Consider the following 12095-nt stretch of genomic DNA (forward strand, 5'->3'; position numbering starts at 1 on the left):
TACATGTCAACCCTCCTGTTTTTGCCGGGATTCTCCAGTATTTTTGCATTCTATCCCGCTCTCATCCTATCATTAAGTCTTTTCCCATATTTGTCATGTAGTTGTAATCTTGAAAGCACGCTAACATAAATATAAAAATGTCTGATTTCACTGCCTTTCCATTAAAGCTGTGCGTTGATCATCGCCCTTCATATGCAACCTCTGAATCAAATGTATACAGACGCACTCCATATGATAAAACTAAAATACGGGATAATTCCAGCAAAAACGGGAGGGTTGACAAAGTATGAAGTGAACAGAGTTTTTGGAAAAACAATTTTGCGAGGGAATGCAAAAAATTTATATTTATATATATATATATATATATATATATATATATATATATATATATATATATATATATATAAAACTGAGTGAGGGAAAAAAACAGTGATTATATATATATATATATATATATATATATATATATATATATATATATATATATATATATACTTATATATATATATATATATATATATATATATATATATATATATATATATATATATATATATATATATATATATATATATATATATACTTATCACTGTTTTTTTTTTTTCCCTCACTCAGTTTTTTCCCCCACCATCATGTCCCCTCCGGGTCTCCGTACGTTCTTATATCTATTTTATGAGTGCGTTTAAAAAATGTATTTCAAGCTAATGTGTATATATACATATTGACAATATTTCATGTCACAAATTTCCTTTAAGCCAATGTCAGCGCTAACTAAATGAGAGTAATAAACTAATTAAATGTTTATTCAGCTTGCCATATACAGTAAGGAGAATCATCATTAGAGGCTGTCAGATATGATCGGTCCACTTTTAATTATTTCATAATGCCTATTTTTTGTAACTTCATGTCAAATTTATAAACATTGTTTTTGTTACTATGCAAAGTATTCATATTAAAATGTAAAAATGTATATCTCTACATGACTAACATTCATTCATTTATTGTCCTTCGGCTTAGTCGCTTTACTAATCTGGGGTCGCCACAGCGGAATGAACTGCCAACTTACCCAGCATATGTTTTACACAGCGGATGCCCGTCCAGCCGCAACCCAGCACTGGGAAACATCCACACACACTCATTCACACACAAACACTATGGCCAATTTAGCTTACCCAATTCACCTGTACCACAGGTGTTCGGACTTGTTGGGGAAACCGGAGCACCCGGAGGAAACCCACACCAACAGGGGGAGAACATGCAAACTCCACATAGAAATGCCAACTGACTCAGCCGAGGCTCGAACCAGTGACCTTCTTGCTGTGAGGCAATCGCGCTACTCACTGCACCACCGTGACGCTCCTTAACTGTAACAGTTACCAATACAAGTACTTCATTAAATTATATGAATATTTTATTTAGATATATGTTTCAGCAAACCACTTTACTCTTTAAAGTATTAATGATAACAGCATTCAGAATAAACTGTATTAACGTTCATTTATAAATATTTTTAAATACTTGATATTTATCTTGCTTTTAAAACACTTTCTAATCTCTGATATCAATATTCATGAAGTCATTTTTATTGTTATTATCATCATTATGACCTAGAATATTGTAAATATTGCAAATAAATTATTTGCATTAATATTAAATACTTTTGGTTATATGGTTAATATTTAGTACATATTATTTTATACTTTATATTATTATTGGTTGGACTCACCGGCCACTTTATTAGGTACACCTCACTAGTACGGGGTTGGACGCCCTTTTGCCTTCAGACCCGCCTTAACCCTTCATGGCAGAGATTCGACAAGGTACTGGAAATATTCCTCAGAGATTTTGCTCCATGATAGCATCACGCAGTTGCTGCAGATTTGTCGGCTGCACTTGCTTGATGCCAATCTCCCATTCCACAACATCCCAAAAGCGCTCTATTGGATTGAGATCTGGGGACTGTGGAGGCCATTTGAGTACAGTGAACTCATGGTTGTGTTCAAGAAACCAGTCTGAGATGATTCACGCTTTATAACACACAGATATCCTGCTGAAAGCAGCCATCAGAAGATTAAGACAGTTCTCATAATGGGATGAACATGGTCAGCAACAATACTCAGGTAGGCTGTGCTCTTCTGCTGCTGTAGCCCATCCGCCTCAAGGTTGGACGTGTTGTGTGTTCAGAGATGCTCTTCTGCAGAGCTGGGTTGTGACGAGTATGACGATTTGCTATCACAGAACTGCCGCTCACTGGATATTTCCTTCATTCTCTGTAAAGCCTAGAGATGGTTGTGCGTGAAAATCCCAGCAGATTAGCAGTTTCTGAAATACTCAGAGCAGCCCGACTCAGACCAACAACCATGCCACGTTCAAAGTCACTTAAATCCCCTTTCTTCCCCATTCTGATGCTCTGTTTGAACTGCAGCAGATCGTCTCAATCATGTTTACATGCCTAAATGCATTGAGCTGCTGACATGTGAAATTTGCATTAACAAGCCGTTGGACAGGTGTACCTAATAAAGTGGCCATTACATGATCAGGACGTTTGTTACAATGAATGAAAAAAATACTATTATCATACAAAATGGCAGCTTTATTAAAAACATACGTGGCATGCAGCATTCGATTATAAATCATAATAATAATTACATTCCCACAAATCACAAAAATGTAACAGTGAAGGGTCATTTCAGTAACCAAAATAATCATAATCATAGCTTTTAATCTATGGCTTATGCTCCAGTTATAATGTTTGTGCTCAACTTCATGAAGTTAATTAATAATAAAAAAAATAATAATAAAAAAAAGGCTCGCTGCGGACATCATAAATAACATGATTATAATAAATCATAAATTGTGTAGTGTGGTTTATTAGCTTAACGTAAATCGCTCCAGTCTCAGCAATAGATTGTCTCCACAAACCATATAATGTCATCATGTGATATATTACATTGCCTTCATTCACAATCTCACAACCAGCATTAATGCTTTCATTATTAATGTATCATCCATTAATGGGGGAAAGAATGATGACTGCTGTAATGCATTATCACAGATGCATTGTATATGGCCGCCTCCTCTTCACATGGCTTTAAACCAATAATAAATAAATACTACAAAATAATAAGGCTAACATAATCAAGTGCTGTTTTGGTTCCGTCCTCATATGAGCTTCCATACAATCCGAATCACAGCTACATCTGAGATACGAGCTACATTTATGATATATTCACCACAATGAAAATTTCCCTTGGCTATTTAAAGAAGCTGAAATGGATTTCGGGTCCCTTTTCGTGACTAGTAAAGCTGTGGTCGCATTAAAAGCTGCTCGGAGACATTTTAAACACACTCTTAAAGGGACAGTTCACCCGAAAATGAAATGTACTCGCTACTCTGTAAACAAAACTACCATACATTCAAGTTGTTCAGACACAAATCGATTAACTTAGTGTGTTGAACATAAAACGCAAGTAAAAAAGCAAGTTTTCCCGAGAATTTCAGTTGTTTCAGCACATTTTTTATGAGTTAGTAATTGTATTAGTCTAGTTACTCTCCCTCAAGTGGTTCCAAACCTGTTAAGAGTTTCTGTTTTCTGTTGAACCCGAAAGGAGATTTTGAAAAATGCTGTAACTATTGACTTCCATAGTATGAAAAACAACATAGAAGATATTTGGAAGAATGCTGAAAACCTGTAACCATTGACTTCTCTTATTCAACTAAAGAAAGTCAGTTTAACAGGTTTGTGACTAATAATTAATGCCGTAGTTTTCATTTTTGAGTGAACCATCCCCTTTTTAAAGCATTTCCACGCTCAGCTACACGCTGGACTTGGGGTTTTTTGTGCACAAATTCACCTGATGCTGTTTAGTTTGACAGGGAGTTGTCGATGGCGGATTTATTCTGATGTTTTTGTGTGGAGATGGTGTTTAATTAAGCAGCGTTTCTCTCATTCTGCGGGTGGTTTTGTCTCGGAGCTCACAGTGTCGCATCAGATCTCGAGCCTCCAGTGGAAGAGAACTGCTCCAGAGCGTCAGCACAGAGTCCTCCGCTGAAAACACACACACAGGTCATCAATGACTTTCCTTGTGCTTTTGACACTACATTCACTATCAGAAGTATTGGCCACCTTGGCATATATGAGCTGAAGAATTCACAGACATTACCTTTCATTGTAATTAAAAATAACGAGGAAAATGTAAAAAAAATAATATTAATAAATATAGCTGCAAGCAGCAATTAAGGGGGCCCCAAGCACTTTTGGCCAAAAAGTGGCGCTGCTTCAGAAGTTTGAGAGTACTTTCAGGGCATGGGGTTGAAGATGTGTACCATGTTTTGTGATGATATGTGAAGTTGTTGTTAAAATATAGCATTTTTGGTCAAAAATCGAAATGGTCGACGCCCAAAATGGCTGACCTGTGAAAATCAGACATCATTCGACTCGACATGCTCTGCCGGATGTAATGAGACCAGTTTTAAGAGTTTCGGACGAAAGGTTGAGAAGTTATAAACCAAAAAAGCAAGTTTGTATCTCCGGACCACTAGGGGGCAGTGCATCAAAACTCCGCATAACCTCAGACCCTAGTTGTCATAACACACACCAAGTTTGGTGTGAATCGGTGCATGCGTTACAGAGATATCGACTCAAGTCCATTTTCGCAAGTTCTACGTTAAATTTGATCGCAAGTTAAACGAAAACGCTTGATCTAATCAACTTGAAATTTTGATTGTAGCCCATTCGGTTCAAAAGTTATGATAAACATACGTGAATGTTTGGACAAGTGGTGGCACTAGAGTTTGATTTTGAGACTTCATATTTGGTCTGATTAATGTTTAGACTGTCCTCTATGATTGTGCCAAATTATACAACTTTCCCGCATACGCCTATATGGGCTGCCATTCAAATCCGGCGAAAGAAACAGAAGATGAAGAATGCTAACGAAAGCAATAGGTGCCTATGCACCTACGGTGCTTGGCCCCTAATAATATAAATTCCCCAAATACAAAGTGGTCAAAACTATTAGCACCCCTAAACATTCTTAAAGGGCTAGTCTGTCATTACTCATAACTTGAGTATAACATTCTGACTTCTATTAATTAAATCAAAGGCATGGTTCACCCAAAAATGACCATTCTGTAAGTGAAGGCATAGTTAATACAGAATAGTTCATTGAAATCTCTTTGAATATATATTCATTCAAAGATACACTGCATCATGTAACGTTGTAACAACTACTTTTTTTTGAAGCTACATTAAAGAAATTGAGAGACCACAAAACAACTTTCAGAGATTCATGTGTATTTAGAAATGTATATGACAGCAGGTATGAATAATTATTGTTACACACTGGGGATATGAAATGATCAGCAGTCAACTCATTAATGATCACTATTAGACAGAAATAAGCATTCGATAAGTGTCTCTCATTGAATCCAGTATTTATAGCAATCCAAAAAAGATACCAACAGTCCTTAAGTGAATCACATGAAAGATCAAGTTCAGCAAACAGTTCATCAATGGCTGGCCACGGAATCAGTAGAAAAGTGGATGGAAAAAGTCTGTGGATATGAGGATGGATTGTCCAGGTCCTGTTTTGATGACTTAAAGTGGATACCAAAAAACCCTCTGCATATAAACAAACATACAATCAAAACCTTACCAACACCACACAAAACATATGTACAAAACCGAAATATATACAAAAAAACAGGCCTACTTACATCTGAGATATAAGAACAAAAATGTTCCTCAAATAAGGGCATCAACAAACAACAGCGCAGTGAAGAAGCCTTTCCATGTGCTAGGCACCATACTTCCTGCCTACTGCTTCTTCACTACCTCCTTTTAAGCAGATTGGAGACTTACTACCTAGATCGCCCTCTAATGGGTGAGATAGCTACTACATGTAGATATTTCAAATAGTAACAGGAAAACTGTTACACACCCCTTCCCCTAAAGAAAAGAGTTATACAGTTCCATAAAATTCCTTCAACTTTTCCACATGGTAAGTATCACATTGACTGGGTTTATCAAGCATTACCACTCTGTAGTTGACATTATTTACCTTTTTTACAATTTTGCCAGGACCTTGCCATTTCGGAGCTAATTTGGCCATAAAGGAATCTGCATCTCGAGACAGAGGGTGTGTGAGGATCCAAACCAAATCTCCTTCCTCAAAGGACTTTGGTTTTCTACGTTGATTGTAGTATTTTCCTTGTCTCTCTTGTGCTTGGCTGGTCTTTGCAATCACTTGCTCAAGGAAAGCTTTCTGCCTTTCAAGGGTGTTATATGCTAGATGGTCTGGATTAGGTGGTCTCTGGATCAGCCTGTCTAGAGGACCCTTCAACTTACGTCCCAAAGCAACTTCAGCTGGAGTGAAACCCGTACTTTCCTGCCATGCTGAGTTAATGGCATACCTGAACTCAGGGATCCATTTATCCCAGTCCCGGTGATTGTCATGGACATAAGAGGACAACATTGTTTTTAGGGTTCGGTTTATCCTCTCAGTTAAGTTGGTCTGCGGATGATAGGCAGTACTGAGCTTCTGAACTACTCCCCATCGCTTGCAGGTCTCATTGAGCAATTGGGCTGTAAATTGAGGGCCGCGGTCAGAGACGAGATATGCTGGAGTTCCCCATCGAGTGAACATCTCTTTTGTCAAGATGTTAGTTATGAGGTGAGTTTTTGCAGATCTTAAAGCAAAAAGTTCCACCCACTTGCTGCAATAATCCACAAAGACTAATAAGAATTCATTCGATCGATTACTTTTTGGGAAAGGACCCATTAGATCCACTCCCAGCATATAGCCAGGCTCTACTACGGGTGTTGACTGCAACAATCCAGACAGTTTCGAGATTCTCGGTTTATATATTTGACAAGTCTTACACTGGGTGCAAAAGCTCCAAACATCCTTACGGATTTCAGGCCAATAGACACTGTCAAGTAATCTCTTCAAGGTTTTCATCCTTCCTAAGTGTCCACTCAGTGGATTTGAATGGGCGAAGTGTAAAAACTGTTCTCTCAGTGATGCAGGGATGACTAGTTGGTAAACACACCCTTGATCTTTGTTAGGCACCCTGCGAAAGAGGTAGTCATTCTGTACACAATAAGCAATGCGGCTGGAATCTGTGGTGGCTTGCTTAGCTGCTTCCCATAGAGCTTGCAAAGAAGAATCAAGCTTCTGAGCTTTCCCAATTTCATCCCAGCTGACTGGCAAATTAGGATCAGTCTTGTTAGCCTGGCAGATGGCAATATGACCTACAACCTCTTGCCCTGGTATACCTCTGGATAGGGCATCAGGTACCACATTGCAGGACCCCTTACGGTACTTGACCAGGAAACTGAAACATTGTAGTCGTAATGCCCATCTGGTTAAGCGTGAAGATGGTTTAGGGTTATTGAAAACCCAAGTCAGCGCAGAATGATCCGTCAGTACTTCAAAGTTTCGTCCTTCCAAATACTGCCTCCACTTCTCTACAGCCCACACGACCGCAAGACATTCCTTCTCTGCAGTGGAGTATGATTTTTCTGCTCCATGTAAAAGACGTGAAGCATAGGCAATGACGTGTTCTGCACCATCAAAATCCTGTGTCAATACAGCTCCTAGTCCTATATCACTGGCGTCAGTCTGCACTCTAAAGACTTTGGTGAAATCTGGGGGCATTAATACTGGTGCTCGTTGTAGTGCATATTTGAGATCATCAAAGGCCCTTTGGCATTCAACTGTCCAGTTCCAGATTGCATTCTTACCTTTCAGTGCATACAATGGAGCAGCTCGCTCTGAGAAGTGAGAAATGAACCGATGGTACCAACTAGCAAGACCTAAAAATCTCTGTACCTCTTTGAGATTTTTTGGGACAGGAAAATCCTGAACTGCTTTGATTTTAGTGTCTTCAGTCCGTACTCCTTCCTCAGAAACAACATGTCCTAGGTAAGTAATGGTCCTCTGCAACATAGAACATTTCTTGAGATTGAGTGTTAAACCAGAGTCTTGCAATTTTGCAAAGAGTAGCTTGAGATGTTGAAAGTGATCTTGGATGGTTTGAGTAAACCACAATGTCGTCAAGATAGACAAAGCAAAACTCTCCCATGTAGTCTCTCAGAACATTGTTCATGAGCCTCTGAAAGGTTGCAGCAGCATTTCTCAGGCCAAAAGGAAGACGAAGAAACTCATATTGGGCATTTTTGGTGACAAAAGCAGTCTTTTTAATGCTGTCTTCATCCATTTTTACCTGCCAGTAGCCAGATTTGAGGTCTAATGTGCTAAATATGGTTGCTCCATACAAGGACTCAAGGATATCCTGAATTTGAGGCATTGGAAACCCATCAAGAGGAGTCTTGGAGTTCAAAGCTCTATAATCAACACAAAAGCGGGTACTGCCATCTTTTTTAGGCACAAGTACAACTGGTGATGCCCATGGAGATACAGAAGGTCTTATAATGCCTTTGTCAAGCATTCTTGCTATTTCCTCATCTATAAACTTCTGTTTGTTGACTGGAACAGGATAGGCCTTCTTTCGCACAGGAATTTCATCAATTGTATGGATTTGATGATGAATCAAGTTGGTTTGACCTAAAGTTTCAGTGCATACAGTGGGCCAATCAAGCATCAGTCCTTCTAGTTGACGTCTATGGGCTTTAGAGACATCAGCTCGATCCACTAACTCCTTTATAATGGTTAGATCAGTAGAATGTGTTGGTATTAGAGGTAGTGCAAGGTGCAGACTTACTATTGGTGAAGGGGAGGAAGAGGTGAAGGAGTGGATTACCCTATATTCTTCAGGTAAAGAATAGGAAGAATTTCTAAAATCGACTGTGATTCCAGACATCTTCAAAAATTCCAGGCCCAACAAAACAGGAAAAGCCAAGTCACAATCTTTCATTACATATGCTCTGATAGGATAGTCATGTCCGTGGATGGTAGCCTGCCAAGCTATCTTCCCCAAGGCTGATTGTAAACATCCATTTGCAAGAGAAAAGGACTGTCCTCTACTCGATTGCAAAACTTCATGATTTGACTTTAATCGTTTCCAGCAGGACTCTTGAATTAAAGAGTAAGTGCTCCCAGTATCCAGAATTGCTTGATATTGATGACCTTTAATGGTTAAGGGCAACGTTAATGTGACAGGAGATCTTTCACTGCTATCAGAACATACAGCTATGTGAGGGTTCGACTGTCGGCCCTTAAAAAATTTACTACCCTCAGTGGACTTTGCATTAGCTTCTTGGTGCCTCTGTCTCCAAAATGATCTTTCTTCATTGATATCTTTTTCTATAAGTGTTCCTACACGTACCAACTCATCTACAGTAGTTACAGTACCTCTTAAAATGCTTGCTATTCTTGGGTTACAGTTCCGTAGTGTCGCTTGGAGAATCTCACGCTCTGTCATGGAAGGTTTCAGTCTCAGACATAATGCTCTGTACTGGTAGGCAAATGTTCGAATACTTTCATCAACCCCTTGTTTCCTTTCTCTGATCCTTCTTTCCACTTCAACATCATGATCATCTGCTAAGAAAGATTGAAGAAAAACAGACTTGAATTGTGTCCATGTTCTTACCCTCTTCTTCTCGGCTACCCACCAGTCTTTAGCTGTGTGTGTCAATACAGAAGGAAGCATGGATATGATCTCAGAGTCATTTAAAGGTTGTACAGCCAGATATTCATCACATCGTTCCAGGTATGTAATAGGGTCTTCCCCATCTAAACTCCCAAATTTTGGAAACTCTAGCTTGATAGGAGTCTTAAAATGTACAGGACGACAAGATCCATGGTCTAATATGGTGTGGCTGAAGTGTGGAGTAGACGTTGCACCCCCAGAAGGCTGGATTAATGATTTCAATTGTCCATCTCTCCGTTTCAGGCAATCCATAATTGCTTTCCCCAACTCTTGAACCTTTGTTTCTAAAGTATCTTTCACTTGGGTACACTCCTTTAACATGGTAGATAACGAATTCTCGAGCTGTTGTACATCTATGGGGTGATCTTGGTACTGTTTTAGCATGTGCTGGACCTGACTCTCAATGACAGCAATCCTATTACTTTGTTCATTCAGCTGATGCTGAATGTCTTTGAAACAAACATCAGAGGAATTTTCAAATGCTTCAACTCTACTTTCAACTTTATGCATTCGTGTGGCCATAATCATTGTTAACAAGCTATCATCATCTTCAATTGTAGGAGGTGGAGGAGGTAACAAAGAATCATCAAAATCCCCTTCTTCTTGTTCACCAATTTCAGGTTCATTTTCCAAGTACAAGCTAGCGAGAGAATGAATAAGGTCTTGAATAGGCTCTCGATGTGTAGTGAAAGGCTCTGAAGAATAATCAGGTAACAAAGAATCATCACCCTCTGTCTCTTTAGCCAAGGCAGCCATTTTGAAGCTACTAAAGCTCTTCAAATAATGTCAACTTTAGAATGCTGAAATAGAGTGTAATGTTAGGACTTTTGAAATTATGGCCTCATAGACACAAACAAAAACATGACTCAAAGAAAGCAGAATGTATCTCTCAAGAATTCAATCAAATTTTGTCTTTTGTTCGGGCGCCAAATATGTAACAACTACTTTTTTTTGAAGCTACATTAAAGAAATTGAGAGACCACAAAACAACTTTCAGAGATTCATGTGTATTTAGAAATGTATATGACAGCAGGTATGAATAATTATTGTTACACACTGGGGATATGAAATGATCAGCAGTCAACTCATTAATGATCACTATTAGACAGAAATAAGCATTCGATAAGTGTCTCTCATTGAATCCAGTATTTATAGCAATCCAAAAAAGATACCAACAGTCCTTAAGTGAATCACATGAAAGATCAAGTTCAGCAAACAGTTCATCAATGGCTGGCCACGGAATCAGTAGAAAAGTGGATGGAAAAAGTCTGTGGATATGAGGATGGATTGTCCAGGTCCTGTTTTGATGACTTAAAGTGGATACCAAAAAACCCTCTGCATATAAACAAACATACAATCAAAACCTTACCAACACCACACAAAACATATGTACAAAACCGAAATATATACAAAAAAACAGGCCTACTTACATCTGAGATATAAGAACAAAAATGTTCCTCAAATAAGGGCATCAACAAACAACAGCGCAGTGAAGAAGCCTTTCCATGTGCTAGGCACCATACTTCCTGCCTACTGCTTCTTCACTACCTCCTTTTAAGCAGATTGGAGACTTACTACCTAGATCGCCCTCTAATGGGTGAGATAGCTACTACATGTAGATATTTCAAATAGTAACAGGAAAACTGTTACAACGTTATAAAATGCACTCACCGGCCACTTTATTAGGTACAACTGTGGTTAACACTAATTTCTAAATCAGCCATTCACATGGCAGCAGCTCAATGCATGTAGACATTGTTGTTGCTGCCAGACGGCTGGTCTGAGTGTTTCAGAAACTGCTGATCTACTGGGATTCACACACAACCATCTCTAGGGTTTACAGAGAATGAAGGAAATATCCAGTGAGCAGCAGTTCTATGGACGCAAATGCCTTGTTGATGCCAGAGGTCAGAGGAGAATGGCCAGACCGGTTCCAGCTGATGGAAAGGCAACAGTAACTCAAATAAGCACTCGTTACAACCGAGCTCTGCAGGAGAGCATCTCTGAACACACAACACGGCCAACCTTGAGGCGGATGGGCTACAGCAGCAGAAGAGCACACCGGGTGCCGCTCCTGTCAGCTAAGAACTGGAAACTGAGGCTACAATTCACACAGACTCACCAAAACTGGACAATAGAAGATTGGAGAAACGTTGCTGCTCTGATGAGTCTCCATTTCTGCTGACACATTCAGATGCTCGGCTCAGAATTTGGCCTCAACAACATGAAAGCATGGATCATCCTGCCTTGTATCAGCGGTTCAGGCTGGTGGTGGTGGTGTAATGGTGTGGGGGAGATTTTCTTTGGGTCCATTAGTACCAATTGAGCATCAACGCCACAGCCTACCTGAGTATTGCTGCTGACCATGTCCATCCCTTTGAGCACAGTGTCTCCATCTTCTGATGGCTACTTCCAGCAGGATAACGCAGCAGGTCATAAAGTCTGAATCATCTCAGACTGGTTTCTTGAACATGAGAAGG

The 12095-nt window shown here is 39.3% G+C and overlaps 2 protein-coding genes across 8 annotated transcripts in view; one reads left to right on the plus strand and one right to left on the minus strand.

Annotated features, from left to right (window-relative positions):
* ano5a (anoctamin 5a) overlaps positions 1-12095 on the plus strand; it is an 805725-nt gene that overhangs the window by 416334 nt on the left and 377296 nt on the right. The gene's annotated exons all lie outside the window — the stretch shown is intronic.
* lrrk2 (leucine-rich repeat kinase 2) overlaps positions 2573-12095 on the minus strand; it is a 62102-nt gene continuing 52579 nt past the window's right edge. For 3 of the 7 annotated variants that reach the window (XR_015525785.1, XM_087310865.1, XM_087310866.1), the window contains one exon: positions 2573-4048. Coding sequence is in view for 5 of the 7 variants with exons in the window: in XM_087310865.1 (XP_087166991.1) it covers positions 3927-4048 (122 nt within the window). In the remaining 2 variants the exon portion in view is untranslated. 7 annotated transcript variants of the gene reach the window in all.

Source organism: Danio rerio, chromosome 25 (assembly GCF_052040795.2).
Source record: "Danio rerio strain M-AB ecotype USA chromosome 25, GRCz13ab, whole genome shotgun sequence".
In the NCBI taxonomy this organism is placed as follows: Eukaryota; Metazoa; Chordata; class Actinopteri; order Cypriniformes; family Danionidae; genus Danio; species Danio rerio.